This window comes from Podarcis muralis, chromosome 15 (genome assembly GCF_964188315.1).
Source record: "Podarcis muralis chromosome 15, rPodMur119.hap1.1, whole genome shotgun sequence".
NCBI classification, from domain to species: Eukaryota; Metazoa; Chordata; class Lepidosauria; order Squamata; family Lacertidae; genus Podarcis; species Podarcis muralis.
Genome location: NC_135669.1, coordinates 45,278,003 through 45,296,218, shown reverse-complemented (window position 1 = coordinate 45,296,218; position 18,216 = coordinate 45,278,003). Strand labels below are relative to the sequence as shown.

Here is an 18,216-nt window from a genome sequence, read left to right as displayed (position 1 = left end):
GTGCTTTAAGCTGCAAGAGATTGAGTTGGAGACTCAAATCCTTATGGCTGGAGGCCGCTCAAGGGCCACATCACATTGTGGGACGACCACCTGGGGGCCACATGACAATGGTGGGAGGAGCCAGTCAAAAGTGGGTGTGGCCAGAGGGAGAAAGGAGTGGGCCAAGAACTGGGACTTCTTCATTCTAGCTACACAAAAATCAGAGGTTTTCACACACACGTGCAAGAGGCATTGACCACACTTCATAAGAGCATGAGAAGAGCCTGCTAGATTAGGCCAGGGGTCCAATGAGTCCAGCATCCCGTCTTGGTGTAGTGTGGTGTAGTGGTCAAGAGCGGTAGTCTCGTAATCTGGATAACCGGGTTCACGTCTCCGCTCCTCCACCTGCAGCTGCTGGGTAACCTTGGGCCAGTCACACTTCTCTGAAGTCTCTCAGCCCCACTCACCTCACAGAGTGTTTGTTGTGGGGGAGGAAGGGAAAGGAGAATGTCAGCCGCTTTGAGACTCCTGAAGGGGAGTGAAAGGCGGGATATCAAATCCAAACTCTTCTTCTTCTTCTCCTCCTCCTCTTCTTCTTCTTCTTCTTCTTCTTCTGCTTCTGCTTCTGCTTCTGCTTCTTCTTCTTCTTCACTGTGCCCAACCAGATGTCTCTTCTGGGAAACCCGCAAGCAGGATTCAAGCACAAGAGTCCTTTACCCTCCCACAGTTCCCAGCACCTGGGACACAGAAGCATTGCTGCCTCTTACTGTGGAGCCATCAAGGCTAGGAGCCATCCACAGCCCTCTCCTCCTCCATGAATTCGTCTAAACTTTCTTTAAAGCCATCCAGGTTGGTGGCCACCACTGCCTCCAGTGGCAGGGAGTTCCATAGTTTAACTCTGTGCTGCACATTCTTTTAAATGCAAAGGGGTTTGAGGAGGTTGGGGAGCAGAGCCCATGAAATCTATGGCCCAAGGATGGCTCTGGCCAGCAGAGAGGACCAGGGGCCAGGTGGAGAAGGGGCAGAGGGCCGCATTTTGGGCCCAGGCTTGAGGTTCTCAGCCCTGGAAGCTGTAAGCAGAGCAGGACTGGGGGATCTTTGCCTAGAAATGGGAGCGGTAAATATCCTGCAATTGCCAGGCCTTGCAAAGCCCAGTCAGGAGGCCCTGTGACATTGCCTGCTTCTGTCGAAATGTGGTATGTATGCAGCCAGGCAGGCAGCTAGAAATCATGGCACTGTTGTAAACAAAATCTGCCCTTTTCCCCTTAGGGGTATCCAAGAGCCCATATAGAGTCCTTACGTAGGTTCCCTATTGGTAGGAGAGAATAACAGAGGCCAAGCAGAGAATATTGAGAAGCAAAGCAGCTAGTAAGCCTGATCTTTATTGATCTGTTGCAACACGGTGTTCCCCTCACACACAGGAAAGGAGGAGGACCCACAAAAATGCTGTGCAAGGGCTTATAAAGACTTTTGAAATTCCCATCCTGTAGATCAAGACCACCCCTCCATACATCATACATGTTATGTACTGAAGTTCTCACCCTGGGCCAGCAGGGGGATGCTGTAGATAGTTATGCAAATGAAGGATCGAAAAGTGACGTTCAGTGATTGGATAGTTTTAGAAAATGGCAACAGTTGCATTGTTCTGGAGCTCTATATAAGCAAGCTGACTGAGCTCCTCTGCCTAGTTCTGTTCTGGCATCTGAATAAAGAAGAGCTGTTTAAAGAATCGCTGTGTCGTCTGACATGTTCTCCCACAACTTAACAATACATACATCACAGAAAGGGTGTAACCTAAGACCACCCCCAGAGACATCATATCTACATCACAGAAGAGGCGGTCTACAGCAGAGATCTGAGTGACTTGTTTATCTCGTCTGACAGGTTACCTGTTTAATGGTCACTTGATTGGATTGCCTGGGGAGCCTGGCCAGTCTTTTGTAATGATAAATACTTAGTTCCTGAGCCAGGTCACAGGCTCACACCCTATTCCTATCTTAAATGTGCCCTTAAGACAGGATTTGTGAAGGAAAAAGACCATGGGGAGATTTCCCACTTTGACCTTGCAGAGAAATAACTGAGGTCAATTTGTTCAGGACTTTTTCTGTGGGGTTTTCAGACATGTGGTTTATATATTTATGTACGTGTTTGCTTGGTACATTTATTACATATCTAAGACCTTAAAACCTCGCCCAGCACCACAGGAAGGATCCACAGAGGTCTCCTGGGAAGGGTTTGAGTCAATGCACAGATTCCCCACTGAGCCTGTTAGCGCTATTAGCCTCAAGGGAAGAACTGGAGCCCCCTCTTGGAGCTGCCCCATTAGCTCTGTGGAAAAAGGACAGTGCAATGGGATCCGTGGGTTTGATTCCCACGCTGAGGAGATGCACCCGAGGTCTCTGCAAGGGGGCTGGACTAGATGACCCTTGCGGGTCCCTTCCCACTCCACGGTTCTGTGCTTCTAAGGCAGAGCCATTAAAGTTGTAAAAGCAGGACTTTAAAAAACATTTCACAGATGGTGAAAATCAGCAGTAACTAAAAAGAAATCAAACACATGTTAACTTCTCAAACCATGTGGAACTTTCTGGTCAACGTTAACAGAAGCAATCTGCCTTGAAGGAGAGGAGAGGGTTAAAAAAAAGCGTTTCTCCTTTCTTGTTTTTTTTATTCCCTTCCACTTTCCGTACTGAAGGGCGGGCCTTACTTGGCTAGTTCTTTTCTCCACTGGCCAGTCGAGCTGTCGCTCCGTTAGGCGACGGCGTACGATTGGCTGACCCGCCTCCGGCTTCGACTCATTGGGTAGACCGCGGCTTGCCCTTACCTAGGGTCGGGCAAGCGGTCCTTCAGCCGGGGAGAGTCTTCGGAGAGCTCTGATTGGATGTTTTCCCTGCTGCTCATCTCTACCGCGCGTCTGATTCGGTTAATCGCTCCTGGGGGCCTTGAGCTCCGCCCCAGGGCTACGCCAGCCCGGCAGCGGCTTCCGGGAGCGAGGATGGCGGCCGAAGCGAGCGCCGTTGCAGCCATTGATGCGGCAGGTGCGAGGTTGGGGAGGGGACCCAGGTGTCCGGGAGGGGACCCAGGAGTCCGAGACCCATGTCGGCAAGGGAGGGGACCCAGGTGTCCGGAAGGGGACCCAGGAGTCCGAGGCCCATGTCGGCAGGGGAGGGGACCCAGGTGTCCGAGACCCATGTCGGCAAGGGAGGGGACCCAGGAGTCCGGGAGGGGACCCAGGAGTCCGAGACCCATGTCGGCAAGGGAGGGGACCCAGGTGTCCGGAAGGGGACCCAGGAGTCCGAGGCCCATGTCGGCAGGGGAGGGGACCCAGGTGTCCGAGACCCATGTCGGCAAGGGAGGGGACCCAGGAGTCCGGGAGGGGACCCAGGAGTCCGAGACCCATGTCGGCAAGGGAGGGGACCCAGGTGTCCGGAAGGGGACTCAGGAGTCCGAGGCCCATGTCGGCAGGGGAGGGGACCCAGGTGTCCGAGACCCATGTCGGCAAGGGAGGGGACCCAGGTGTCCGGAAGGGGACCCAGGAGTCCGAGGCCCATGTCGGCAGGGGAGGGGACCCAGGTGTCCGGGAGGGGACCCAGGAGTCCGAGACCCATGTCGGCAGGGGAGGGGACCCAGGTGTCCGGGAGGGGACCCAGGAGTCCGAGACCCATGTCGGTAGGGGCACAGGGACCCAGGTGTCCGGGCACCGGAGTCACTCCAGATTCGATCCGAATTTAGCAAGCCCACTTGTTTTCAATGGGATTTACTCGCCTGTAATTCCTATAAGGATCGCCTGGTTTGTAGGAAAATGTACGTATTTTCTATCCCGTTTGAGTGAATGGGAGGTAGATTCAGTGGGGAGGGGCAGGCGCGGGAGGGTTTTGCTTTACACATAGTCCAGCTGAACTGTGGAACTCACCGCCACAGGACCTGGTTGCCGCTGGCTGCAAAAGGAGCCGAATCAAATACAGTACCCAAACTCCACAGTAAGATGGACTGGAATCTGGAACCGGAATGTCAAAGGCTGTCTTTGCGTGAACTGTGCATGCCTTTGCAGGATTTCGAGGTTATATGTTTTATTTTTTATAAAATTCATAAAATTTATACACCACCTGAGTATAGAAGAAACCTCAGAGCAGTTTACAAAAAGAGGAAACAATAAAATCATCAAGGAAAAATTCACAACATTAATTAAAAACGTGTGGAAAGTTAAAATACTAAACCAGGTTAAAATCCACACCAGCTTTCTAAGCCTCTGCACAGGCTTCTCTAAACAGGAATGTATTTGGCAGGTACTGAAAAGAGTACAGGGAAGGTGCTGGCTCAAAATCAATAGGCAAGGAGTTCCAAAGGCTCCTCTGCCATTGGGAACTGAACCAAGGAGATCTTTGCAGGCCGAGTGTGCCCTTTACAAACCAGAGACTCCCTTTCCTCCCTTCCGTGTCTCCCCAGAGAAGGCGCGAGGGAAATATGCTGCTCTATCCTTCGCCGCCATCGCCATCGTGGTGGGGCTTCCGCTCTGGTGGAAGACGACAGAGACCTACCGCGCTGCGCTGCCTTACTCGGAGATCGCTGAGCTGGACACCCTCCTGGTGAGGACACACCCTGCCTCTTCCCCTCCTCAGCACTGGGCTCCAAGGGTCCCCTGCAGAGCCGGAAACAGGCCCCTCGTAGAATCATAGAACGGTAGGGTCCCCCACAGGTCATCTAGTCCAGCCCCCTTCAATGCAGGAATCTCAGCTAAAGAATCCCTGGCAGATGGCCTCTCTTTAAAAACCTTTCCGCTGCCAAACTGTCAGAAAGTTTATCCCGATGTTTGGTTGGAATCTCCTTTCTCCTAACTTGAATCCGTTGGCTCAGCTCCTACCCTTTAGAGCAGCAGACAAGAGTGGAAATTCAGATATTTGAAGACAGCTCTCATGTCACCTCTCAAAATCTGCTGAACAGGTGGGGTCTGACCAAGGCAGAATAGAGCCAGACTAAGACTTCCCTTCATCCGGGCACTAGACTTCTCTTGATGCTAGTATTAGCCTTTTTTGCCGCTGCATCACACTGTTGCCTCCAGGCTCCTCACATGTGCTGCTTGCTGTCTCAGGAAGTCCTAGCTAGATAGGGGTCTGCCTTTTGCTAGGTGCTGACCTTTAAAGCCCTAAACGGCCTCAGTCCTGTATACCTGAAGGAGCGTCTCCACCCTCATAATCCAGCCCAGACACTGAGGTCCAGCGCCGAGGGCCTTCTGGTGGTTCTCTCACTGCAAGAAGTGAGGTTACAAGGGCCTTCTCGGTGGTGGCACCTGCCCTGTGGAACACCCTCCCAGCAGATATCAAGGCAATAAACAACTATTTTACTTTTAAAAGACAACTGAAGGCGGCCCTCTTTAGGGAAGTTTTTAATGTCTGATGCTGTATTGTTTTTAATATTTGGTTGGAAGCCGCCCAGAGTGGCTGGGGAAACCCAACCAGATGGGTGGGGTATAAATAATAAATTATTATTATTATTATCATTATTATTATTAACCTGGCCATCCCACAAAATCTTCTGGACTAGGAACTTTGACCTGGATTTGATCAGCCCCAAACAGCATCACTACAAATCTGGTGGGGAGAGCTCAGGTCCTCCTTGCGGGCTGGTTGCAAGCACCTGCTGACGTTGCGCTTTTCGGATTCAGTTCCAGCTGACGGTGCCCGCCTCGGTGGTGTTTGCCAAGGGGACCCTTCCAGGAGATCTGGAGCGGAAACTGCCCTTTAGGAAACCGCAGGAGGCCGAGATCCCCTTGAACCGTGAGTTGGTTGATGTTGCTTCCGGGTCTGGCTCTGCAGGTGGTGATCCACCCGACCTCTGCTTAAAAATCCTCCCTCCTCCCCCCTCCCCACACTTCTCTCTCAGTCCTGAGAGTTCCTCTTTCACCTCCTCTGAGAGAACGAAGGAGCCAGCCTGGGCTGTCTCAATCTTCTCTGGTTTGGTTAGTTAGACTATACAGGGGTCAGCAAACTTTTTCAGCCGGGGCCAGTCCACTGTCCCTCACACCTTGTAGGAGGCCGGACTGTATTTTTTTGGGGGGAAAGAACGAATACCTATGCCCCACAAATAACCCAGAGATGCATTTTAAATAAAAGCACACATTCTACTCGTGTAAAAACACCAGGCAGGCCCCACAAATAACCCAGAGATGCGTTTTAAATAAAAGGGCACATTCTACTCATGTAAAAACAGACTGATTCCCGGACCGTCCACGGGCCAGATTTAGAAGGCGATTGGGCCGGATCCGGCCCCCGGGCCTTAGTTTGCCTACCCCTGGACTAGAACTATAAACGTTGCTATCCAAGTTCTATATTTCCTACAATAAAAAACTTTGGTTATTTTCTTACCTGCAAGCATTTCTGGGGTTGCGTGATTTCAACGGATGAAGTGCCTTGTCTAAGCAAGAACTGACGGCTTTAACGCTGCTCACTCTGCACCCCAAAAGGCTTTCTGCCGCTAACTGGACCCTGTTATCCCCAAAGGAGTGCTGGGTACTGGGGGTGGGTGCTGGGGACCCAGTTATGTTTGGGTTTCGGAAGCAGCCCAGGGGTTGGCTGAGGACCGTCACCCGCAGAGCAGAAGGCCTCATCCTGTGTCTCCTTCCTCCAGCCAAGACCAGCGTCACGTCCCGCTATGAGGTCTCCTACCGCCGAGCCACTTCTCAGGAGGAGAAGACTCTGTCCCGGGCCTCGGTGCCAGGTAAAGGCTCCCATCCATGTGATGGAGATGGGTGGACCACAGGTTCCCCAAGTGGGCGGTGGCGTCTCCTGGGGGGCAGGTGGGATTGCTTGGGGGGCACTTAGAGGCAAGGGGGCAGCAGGGGGGTGCTGGAAGTGTCAATGACTGTCAGATTCTGAAGAGCCAGTATCGCTGGAGCAACTTCATCAATTGTATTGAGTTAATTAAGCTAAATGGTTTTTGACTAAACGTGCAATTCTTTGCTCCCGTTTTGAACTTTACTGTGCTGTTCTTAGTGGACTGTGCAAACTGCTATTCTGAATAATGATATTTTCATAGAGTTGGGTGGTAGGCTGTGGGGAGGAGTTTATGGGACGCAGGAAAAAGTTCAAGAACCCCTGGGAAGAACATGCAAGAAGATTTCAGCTAGGATAATTATTATTATTATTATTATTATTATTATTATTATTATTATTTATACCCCGCCCATCTGGCTCAGTTTCCCCAGCCACTCTGGGCGGCTTCCAACAGAACACTAAAATACAATAACCTATGAAACATTAAAAGCTTCCCTGAACAGAGCTGCCTTCAGATGTCTTCTAATAGTCAGATAGTTGTTCTTCTCTTTGACATCTGGTGGGAGGGCGTTTCACAGGGCGGGCGCCACCACCGAGGAGGCCCTCTGCCTGGTTCCCTGTAACTTGGCTTCTTGCAGTGAGGGAACCACCAGAAGGCCCTCGGTGCTGGACCTCAGTGTCCGGGCAGAACGATGGAGGTGGAGACGCTCCTTCAGGATCAGGATGCGATCCTCTCCATGAGGGATGCGGACAGAGGATTTTGGGGTGACTGCTGCGGGCACCATTACCCCCTCTGGCCACTTCTCCCTGCCCCATGAGACCCAAAGGGAGAAAGGGCCTGCAGTGACATGTGACAGAGGAGTTTCTTTAGCGAGACCATAGAGAAGGTGCCTGTCTGATAAGCAGTGGAAGGGAGTTCCAAAGGGGAAGGGGAGGTCCTAGTGAGTAGGTGGGCTTTTGGGGAGGGGCTTTCCCTCTGCATAGCAGGATGGGGGGAACCTCACAGCCTCACCTCCTCTTCTCATTCCAGAGGCAGGTGAGGGGCTCCTTCCAGCGCAAGAGGCTGCTGTGGGCTCCCTCACCATCTACGTGATCCCGAGAAACTCTGTTCTCCTGCCACAGGTAGACTGCCCCTCTCCTGCGCTCTCTGCTACTCCCCACCCTCCGGCGGGTGGGAAAATCCCCTTTATGGAAAGGGGGCATTAATAAAAATTTATTTATATCCTGCCCTCCATGGCCAAAGCCGGGCTCAGAGCGGCTAACAGCATTTTGGGTTGGCTCTCCATGCTTTATATGTTGTTCTGGCAAAATCGTGTGATTTGTCCCGCCTCGCAGGGCCGCTGTGCAGAACTAATTCACTATAGTTGGCTCACTGCCGTCTTTCTTCCTCTGCAGGAGGTCCCCATCTACATCGGCAAGCGGCGCAGCGCAGTGGTGCGGGCACCTCGGGGCTCGGGAGACGTCCTGGCAGCTGTGGACGCCCAGGTCCGAGAAGTCGCCCGTGCCATGTCCTTCAGCCTGGATTCCATCGCGGAGGCCCTCTCTGACCGCGTTCCCCTCGGCCAGCCGGGCGCAGAGTGGAAGCGCCCTTTCAAATCAAGTCTGGGTAGGGATTGGCGGGCAGAGAACCTTCCCTTTTCCCAGTCGGAGAGTCTTGTTGGAATCTCCGTTTGACCGAGCTCCTCCTCCGGTCGAGTCTTCAGATCTCCTCCGAGGGTGATTAACGACCTGAGCTTTGATGAGGCTCCAGGCCCGTTCCCATTACGCAGAGTATACAAGTAGCAGCAGAAGTAAAAGAAACATGAGCTACATTGCTAAGAGTTTTATTTCTAACTACGCAGACAGAAAAGAAATAGACATCCTCTCTCTGTGAAAGCAGAGAAGCAACTGGTACAAAGAAACAGGAAACCAGTAATATCAACATCCGTCTCCCATCTCCCGTGAGACTTCCAGCAGTCTGGAATGTAAACAGAGTCTTGTGACTCCAAGCACTGCACAGTGGCACAACAGAAACCCAACAAATCTCCCTTACCTGCTGGGGTTGCACCTGTGGGATTTCCGCCTGCCAGGAAGAACTCTCCCCCCTCTTTTGCCTCTGAGCCAAGCACCCTGGCCTGTTGAGAGGATCCTGCCCCATCTATGCCCACTCAACCCGCTTCGATCGGCGGAACTGGCATTCTTTCAGCTGTTCTGCATTTGCAAGAATTTGATGTTTTAGTGTGGCAGCACCTGCACTTTGGAACTCCCTGCCTCTTGAGACCAAGGAGGCACCTTTGCTGCTGAAACATTCTTCTTTGGGCAAGAATGTTTAGAAAACCGATTCAAGTCTTCATCTGTTTTTAGTCCGTTGCTATTTTCAAAAATCTTAAATTATTGCCATTTTTTCATATATTTTTTCCATTAAATTTTGTTTATTTCAGTTTGTAATGTATATGAATCAGAGAGAACAGTTAGGACAACAGATGAAAATTGAAAGATGAAAAACAGAGCTGTAAATTAACACACAGAATGAGCACAGTTGCAGGTGCCAGCGAAGAATATCACATTGATCTGGTTTATAAAATCTGTTTCCAGATTTGCTAAGTTTGGGCTGAGGTTGCCTTGGAAAAGATGGTTCTGCTATGTATTTACTTGATTTATTTCATTAAACACCACTTGATTGTAGAAGAAACCTCAAAGCGGTTTACAAAAAAAGAGAAAACCATAAAATCATCACAATTTACGGCAGTAATTTAAAGAGTACAAAAAGTTGAAACAACAATGGATTGAAACAAATTAAAATTCACCTTAACTTTCTAAGCACCTGGACTGGCTTGTCCAAACAGGAAAGCTTTTAGCAGGTACTGAAATGTTGATGGCGAAGGCGCCTGCTTCATATCAATTGGCAGGGAGTTCCGAAGTCCAGGTGCCGCCACGCTAAACAACTGAGTCCTTACGAATGTGAATGGGGTTTTATGTGGCACCTGTATGTTTTAATTTGTTGGGAGACATCCAGAGTGGCTGCGGCAACACATTGCGATGGGTGGTACTCAGAGACATATTGCGGTAAGAGTACCAATTCTTCGGATTAAAGAGGTTGGGTGGGCACATAACAAAGGAATACCAAATCATGTTAAAAGTGCCTGGAAGTTCTAGTTCCTGCTGAAGTCTCCAGCATTGCCTAATTTTCTGCACTGTGACTCCATTTGGAGTGAATGGCCCCAAGTGTCAGATTTCGGACAGTTTTCCATTCAGCCGCAATGGATATTCGAACTGCCAAGATCAACTCTTTTGACCGTCAGAAACATTCAGCGATGTTAATTTTGGGCAGCAAACCATCGTTTCTTTAGTAGCATTTATTCTAGGTCAATTCTCCCAGTGGATATTTATATCATTTCCTTGTTTTTGTAAAGCCCCTTGTGGGTTCTTTTTAAACAATCAAGAGGTATATAAATTTTACGAAACAAGTAGCTCCGTCCGTAGAGGCTCTTAATCTTGGGGTTGCGGGTTCGAGTCCCACGCTGAGCAAAAGATTCTCAGATTGCAGGGGGGGTTGGACTAGATGGCCCTTGCGCTCCCTTCCAGCTGATTCTATGAGTAAGTCAATATATCCCCCCTCCGCTCTGCTGCAGGATACGAGGTGACCTTCAGCCTGCTGAACCCCGACCCGAGAGCCCACAGCGTCCACTGGGAGATTGAGGGGGCCATTCACCGCTACGTGGACCCCCTCCTGGGCAAGCTGAGTACACTGGCCAAGTTCTCCGTGGACTCTCAGGTGAGTGCCGGGTGCGAGTTGGCCGGGAGTCATGCAGCGCCCCTGCCCTGCGAGGGGGGCTTACGGCCACATCTTTCCCCCTAATTCTGCAGATCCTCTACTACGCCGCACTGGGGGTCACGCCCCGCTTTGATGCTGCTTCCTCCAGCTACATCCTGAGCGCCCACAGCCTCCCGCACGTCATTAACCCCGTGGAAGCCAGGCTGGGTGAGTCCCTCTTTCTCCTGACCAGGGAGGGGGTGGCTGGTTGTTATTATTTCCCCCCCAAAAGTTTTATTGGTTTTCACAACATTATAAACAGACACACACATAAGACAAACAAACATAAATCATAGTCTTATTGAAAATTACTCTTATTAATGTGGTTAAGTGAATTCCTTGCTTCCCCTTGGGTGAATTTCATTGCATATCCTTGTAACGGTTTTCCAAATCACAGTTCTTATAAAATTTAACTTATTAACATCCTTGGATCTTCACATTATGAAATTAAACATATTAATTCATCACTTAACATAAATAAAATCCTAAGCCAATTAAGTATCTGCAAGCTGTTTTCAGTTAATTTAACTTAACATATTTAACTAGTCATTAAATTTAATCCACTCTTCCTGATACTCCTCCTCCTTCTGGTCGCGGACTCTTCCGGTTAGGTTGGCTAGCTCCGAAAAATCCATCAGGGGGTGGCTGGTTATTGGTTCTTCCCAAGAGATCCCAGAAGCCCTTGCTGCCCTCAACAGGCCAGGCCAAGCGAACCAGTGTCCCAATTTTGGCCCCTTAATTATTACACATTTGCCTTTGTATCCCACCTTTTTTCTCAAAGGAGCTCACGGTGGCGCAACACAATTCTGTCCCTGTTTAATTCCCCCACAACAACCCTGCGAGGTAAGATAGGCTGAGGGAGGCAGTGAATGACCCCCAGTGCTATCCAGGGGGGTTTCATTTCATGTTCTGCCTTCATCTGAGGATCACAGGGCAGTTTACATTATAAAAACGCAAAAATACATACCACAATATCAAAGAAAACCATAGCAAACGCACACGGTTTAAAAGCCATCGCTCTCCAAGCCCACACCCGGAATATCTTCTGACAACACCGTAAGGAAGAGGCCACCGTCCTACTCCCAGAATATTTCAGGTCTTAGAACTCACTGCAGCACCTATTTTTAAAAAAGAGATCTGAACATACCAACAAACAATGGAACAACTCCACTATGCCATAACCTCAAACAATGAGATTCTAGTCCTTAGTTTCTGGGGCATTTAACACCAATGACTTCTCCTCGCCACTTATTTCGCCTAGTGGTTGATACCACTACTTTTCACCCCCCCCCCCCAGATCTTTATTGAAACTTAACATATATACATAATAACCAAAATTCCCAATGATTCCCTCACATAAAATATAATATCTAAATTACAACAGCTACTTAATTATACACTTAATTATAAAACCCACCCCCACCCCCTACTTCCCTCCACAGCAACTCAACTCAATTTCTTTCTACCTTTTTTCCTTGCGTTCTATAATAAATTATTTTTGTTACAGTCTGATTTTTCCTTCTTTCTTTATTGGTTTTGTTACTGCTTACATTTTTTTGTTCTAAGCCTAATAGCGTGTCATTTTTAGAACAACATTTTGACATGTAATCTTTGAAACACTTCCACTCCGTTCTTATCTTTTGATTTGATTGATAACTGAAGTTCTTTTTGCCAATTCTATATACTCACTTAATTTACAAATCCACTCTTCCTTTGTCGGTGTGTCCTGAGAGTTCCATTTACCACTACTTTTCAAATGATCTCTTGTCATAATTCTGTGCAAATCGATGCCCCCGAGTGGCTCCCAGTTTCATCAGATGAAATAAAAATGTTAATTCCCTCTTCAGGGAAGTTTTTAATGTGTGACATTTTAGTGTATTTTTGGTCTCTGTGGAAGCCGCCCAGAGTGGAAGCCAGCCAGATGGGCGGGGAACAAATAAATTATTATTATTATTATTATTATTATTATTATTATTATTATTAGGCAAGGGAAAGCTGCTGGCTCAGATGGGATAGGCTCTTTAAAGTAGACCCTGACTGGCCAACCTATTCACAAGGGTATATATGACTGGACTTATGCCAGAGGCATGGGCAAGCGCAATCATTGTTCCCATATTGGCTCTCCATAGTGGGACTCCAGTTCTCCAGCTAGCGCAGGACGATGGGTGTTGTAGTCCAAAACATCCTTCTCTCTCTCTCTCTCTCTCTCTCTCTCTCTCTCTCTCTCTCTGTCCCTTCCCGCAGGTTCCAGCGCCTCCTCGCTCTACCCGGTCCTCAATTTCCTGCTCTACGTGCCGGAGCGCCTGCACTCACCCCTCTACATCCAGGACAAGGATGGCGCTTCCGTCCCCACCAATGCCTTCCACAGCCCCCGCTGGGGCGGGATCATGGTGAGGAAGCTGGCAGTGAAATTGCGAAGTCATTTCTTGCTTGAGAGCAATGAGCAATCGAGCCTTTAGTGTCGTTGGCCCCGTGGAACTCTCTGCCACTGGAGACTCGATAGGCGCCTTCTGGTTTTTTGGTTTTTTGGTTTACTTTTAAGGCACCTGCTGTTTTCTTTTTTGGAAAACTGGTTTTTTAAATGTCATTTTATGGTGTATGTAAAACAGACAGGACAGTTATAAAAAGAGAGGAAAACGAGAAGATGGAAGGCAAAACTGTAAAACAGGCCCACGGAATGAGCGCAGTTGCACGTGGGTGAAAATAACAAAGCCCGAGGCAGGAAAGAAAAAAGCAAGGATAAATTTGGCCATCCCATAAAGAACATCAGTGTTATCTGATTGTCAAGTCTACTTCCTGGTTTGCCAGGCTTGCAACAAGCGCTGTCTTGAACATGATGCTTCTGTTGTATATATTTCACAAAGGAGTACTAAACAGTATAAAATGCGCCTGGAGGTTCTAGTCCTCATTAACATCTCAAATTATGCCCCATTTTCTCCATTCTAGCCCTGTTCCAGAGGGTGCCAAACGGCCAGTCTCCTATTTTGGCCTGTTTTCCACTGAGCTGCAGTTGCTCTTAGCTGCCAAGATCATATATAAAACCAATTCTTTTGACAATATATCTACATAGGTATAATCAAAAATACCCAGCAATGTTGATTTTGGAAAACAAACCAGTTTCTTTAATAATATTGATCATTTCCATCAAAATACTATGGAAAACACTTTCTGTTCCACCAGGCCTGTGCAGGCCTTCCATTGTGATTGATGTCTGCCTTTTAACATTTTTTGTATGCTTTTATGTGTATTTTTGTCATAAACCACTTGGAGATTTTTCTTCAATGCAATGGCGGTCCTTTTGTACATGAATAAATGAATGGCTCCCTCGTTTCCAGGTGTACAACGTGGAGCGTGAGACGGCCAACGAGACCTCCCTCCCGAGGAGGGTGGATGTCGACATGACGCGGGTGATGGAGGTGTTTCTGGCGCAGCTGCGGTGCGTTTTTACGGATCATAGAATCATAGAGTTGGCAGGGACCCCCAAAAGTCATCTAGCCCAACCCCCTGAGAGCACCTGCTCCGCATGCAGAAGGTCCCAGGTTCCTCTTTGTTCAGCACCATGAGGACTAGGAACTTGCTTTTATTTTCAGGGGAAGGGCTGTAGCTCAGTGGCAGAGCATCGCTTTGCATGCAGAAGACCCAGGGGCCTAGGGCAGGGCTGGGATAGACTCTCGTTCTGAAACCCTGGAGAGTCACTGCTGCCAGTCAGTGCAGGCAATGCTAAGCTAGATGGGCTGGTGTGGCGACTTGCTTTATATATATAAAAAATTATTAGTTTAACATATCATTTTCAACAATAATTAAACAGACTTTTACATCTTACTCATTTTTTTTTACTTCCATCAGTCCTGTCTGAAAATTTTCCAATCTAATCTCTTAGTATGCATTTTTATTTTCCTTATTACACACCAAACTCATAACCAATATCTCTATCTTTTTCTACTTTGTAATACTTCGTATATTTCTCCTTACAAAACTTCTTGTAGTCCTACCAGCATAATTTGTTGGTTACAGTCGCTCTTCAAATAATTCATATACTTCTTCCAATCTTCTGTAAATCTCTGGTCCCGCAGGTTTCGAATCCTTCCTGTCATTTTGTCCAATTCTGCATAGTCCCTTAATTTCGTCTGCCGTTCTTCTTTCGTAGGAATTTCTGGTGTGGTGACTTGCTATTACGACAGCTACCCACATCCCTGTAGTTCAATGTTTTCATGGGATTGTTTATTGTATATTTTGATTACAGATGCTTGTATTCTAGTGCTTGTGTGTTGCTGATTTCTGTATTTTGTAATCTGTGTGGTTTTGGCATTAAATCTGTTGTCCTAAGCGGTACATAAAACTGTTGTTGCAGAAGCAACAGATAAACACTAAGGTCCAGCTCCGAGGGCCTTCTGGCGGTTCCCTCACTGCGAGAAGCCAAGTTACAGGGAACCAGGCAGAGGGCCTTCTCAGTAGTGGCACCCGCCCTGTGGAACGCCCTCCCACCAGATGTCAAAGAGAACAACAAACATCAAACTTTTAGAAGACATCTGAAGGCAGCCCTGTTTAGGGAAGCTTTTAATGTTTCATGTATTACAGTACTTTAATATTTTTTGGAAGCTGCCCAGAGTGGCTGGGGAATCCCAGCCAGATGGGCGGGCTATAAATAATAAATAATAATAATTATTATTATTATTTATAAACCTGCTGGTGTCTAAATCTGCTCGCTGGGCCTCTTCCTCTCTGCAGCTTGCTGTTTGGGATCCTGCCGGGTCCCCTGCCGGAGGGGGCCATCCTCGAAAGCCCCGGGAACGAGGGTCTCTGCGACTGGGAGCTGGACCGCCTGCTGTGGGCTCGGACGGTGGAGAACGTGGCCACCGTCTCCACCACCCTGACCTCCCTGGCTCAGCTGCTGGGCAAGATCAGCAACATTGTCATCAAGGACGACGTGGCTTCCCAGGTAAACTCGCAGGCGGGTCTTTCAGCGCAGCACCGCTCCAGTTTGCCTCCCACTTTGGGGTCCAGTGCTGAGCCCGTTGCTGCAACCACAATTGCCAAGTCTCGTGGTGCCTTGAAAGGGGGTTGGTCTAGATGACCCCTGGGGGTCCCTTTCAACTCTGTGATTCTAAGCAGGGACTCTCCCACTCAGCTACAGCCCTTCCCCTAAAAGATTCAAATGAAGGACAAAGGTTCCGAATTCAGGGCTGATTTAAATAGAAACTTTTTCTGTTGAGAGATAGCAAAGCCGGTGAAAATATAAGTAAACCAGAAACGCAAGTTGGGGGAAGTTTTGGAGGGGAGGGAGGAATATATAGTAAACGTTAAGAATTTCAGATGTATGTAATGAACGAAAATGAATAATTTTAAAAAATAAAATAAAATAAATAGAAACGAGGAAGCTGCTCTCTGCCAACCTTCTGCATGCAAAGCAGCTGTCCTGCCACCAAACTGGCCCAGCAAACCCGGCCTGATCCCTGCGCCCTTTCTTTAACCCTAGGTGTACCACGCTGTGGCATTCGCCCAGGAGGCGCTGGCTGAGCTCAGCCAGGGACGCCTGGACTCTGCCTTCCAGGCCAGCAAGGCCGCCATCAACGCCTCAGAGAGGGCCTTTTTTGACCCATCCCTCCTCCACCTCCTCTACTTCCCCGACGACCAGAAGTTCGCCATCTACATCCCCCTCTTCCTGCCCATGGCCGTCCCCATTCTGCTGTCGCTGGTGAAGATCGGCCGGGAGATGAGGCAGAGCAAGAAAGCGGCCATCAAGGTGGACTGAGGCGCACGCCCTGCGTGGAGAAGTTGGCGCCCGGGGTGTGCGTGATGGAGGGCGAGAGAGGGGTCTGGATGCAACCCTCTCCCTCTTCCTGGGATGGGGCCCCGTCCTCCTCTTGATCTGAGTTTCTCTCTCTCTGTGTTGGAGAGTTTGCAGCGGCTGATCTCCAACGCCCTCCCTGCGAGGCCTGCCGCTGGATTCAAAGGGTGCTGCCGAGACTGTGATGGGCTCATCTAAAGAAGAACGCCGCGGCGTTTGGGATATTATTATTATTATTATTATTATTGCCATTGGAAACAACTTCCAATGTTGTTTTATATAGAAGGCACAGTTGCATCCCGTCGCTACAAACACTCTCAGCGAAAACCAAGCGAAAAGCCGAAATTCATAATTGTGTTCTCCCCAGCAGCCAGCTACCCCATCCAGACTCTCTTGATCCTAAAATATTGTCTTCACTCTTTGCAAAGTCCACACACACACACAAAAAAACCAGGCGCCCACAACATAAATAAGTATAAATTTGTACGTTTGGATATAAGGAGTTTAAATGTGCCGAAAATGTCTTAGGCAGAGGGCAAATGAAGAAACGAGAAGTTTTGAGAAAACCACAAGCCAACGGCAAATAAATGATGTGTAATGAAATACTTCAATAGCCAGCTATTGTTTCTAAAATTCGATGTAAATATTAATCGCATCACCCCCCCCCAAACGGATGAAATAAAAAAATTCCTTCCAGTAGCACCTTAGAGACTTTGTGTGCTAAAGCTCATACCAATAACAAAATTACTTGGTTTCTAAGGTGATACCGGAAGGAATTTTTTTATTTTGTTTTGACTACGGCAGACCAACACGGCTACCTACCTGTAACCCAAATGGATGGTTTGGGAAATATTATCTCCCTGGGGTTGTGGATTTGGTGCTTTTTTAAAAACAGATTTTCCTTTTTGCAGAAATAAGTTTAGGAAGAATGCAGTGGGATGGAATGGGCACTTCTCCTATTTCTCTCTCTCCCCCCCCCCCCCCGGTCATTTTAAGGGTGGCCCCCAATAAATCTTGTTCACTTGCAGGGCTATGAAAGGGCTTCCTCCTTGGTTTGCCATGGAAAGTTTGCATGTTGGAGAGGATGGCATGTACCAACTACCAAAGGACACTTAGGGATGTTCAATAAAAGTCTGGTTGGATGGATTCTCTTTCTGCAGGGTCGTCGTTCTTGGGCGGGTGGGGTAGTGGCTGGGGATGGGCCTCCTGCGGGTGTTGAGTTGGAGCAGGGAGGGGGCCCCTGTGGCCCTCCAGAGGTTGAGGCCATCAGAAGGGCCCTGCTGCAGCTGGATCAGGCCTCAGGGGGCCCATCTGGTCCACCTTCCTGTTCTCACAGCGGCCAACCTTGCTGTCCATAAGGAGGCAGGACCCGAGTGCGAGAGCAGCACTCCTCACTTGCGATGCTCCACTCTGACAGTGGAGGCAGAACACTGTTTGCTGGAGGGCAGCACTTTGGCTATCACTGTGTTATAGGAACGGTGGGAGCTGCCTCTATCAAAACTGAGCGAGACCGGTGGTCGATCTAGCTTAGTATTGCCTACACTGGTTGGCAGCTGCTCTCCAGGGTTTCAGGCAAGGGAGTCTTTCCCAGCGGAACCTAGAGAGGCTGCCAGGGACTGAACCTGGGACCTTCTGCATGCAAAGCATGCACCACTGATCTGCGTCCCTTCCCTTTAAAGAGAAAGATGCTAGTCCTCATGATTCTAAATAATTTTTTAAAAAAAGATTTCACCCTTACCCACCTGCTCCAAGGAGGGCAGGGCTGCCCTTCTTCCTCCTAGTCCTCCCTTCCTGCCATGTTCCTTTCACATTTTCACAACAGCCCTGCTAGGTAGAGCAGGCGGCCCGGCAGCGAGCCTCGCAGCTCCAGACAGAGGCCCCTTTCCACT

The 18,216-nt window shown here is 48.9% G+C and overlaps 1 protein-coding gene across 1 annotated transcript; it reads left to right on the top strand.

Annotated features, from left to right (window-relative positions):
* The first annotated feature begins 2,864 nt into the window (after positions 1 to 2,864).
* Positions 2,865 to 16,932, top strand: PIGS (phosphatidylinositol glycan anchor biosynthesis class S). Its single transcript, XM_028708194.2, has 12 exons — positions 2,865 to 3,014; positions 4,423 to 4,562; positions 5,639 to 5,750; positions 6,601 to 6,690; positions 7,777 to 7,868; positions 8,142 to 8,352; positions 10,358 to 10,500; positions 10,593 to 10,707; positions 12,784 to 12,929; positions 13,875 to 13,975; positions 15,268 to 15,478; positions 16,016 to 16,932. The coding sequence occupies exons 1-12, from the start codon at positions 2,972 to 2,974 to the stop codon at positions 16,289 to 16,291; spliced, it is 1,680 nt and encodes a 559-aa protein (XP_028564027.2). The 5' UTR covers positions 2,865 to 2,971; the 3' UTR covers positions 16,292 to 16,932.
* The last annotated feature ends 1,284 nt before the right edge of the window (positions 16,933 to 18,216 follow it).

Bases quoted from the DNA above. Each gene is read 5' to 3' on its own strand.
- PIGS (XM_028708194.2), top strand. From the start codon at position 2,972: ATGGCGGCCGAAGCGAGCGCCGTTGCAGCCATTGATGCGGCAG. The intron at 7,869-8,141 runs GTAGACTGCCCC...CTTCCTCTGCAG, and splicing joins ACTCTGTTCTCCTGCCACAG to GAGGTCCCCATCTACATCGG. The intron at 13,976-15,267 runs GTGCGTTTTTAC...TCCTCTCTGCAG, and splicing joins GTGTTTCTGGCGCAGCTGCG to CTTGCTGTTTGGGATCCTGC.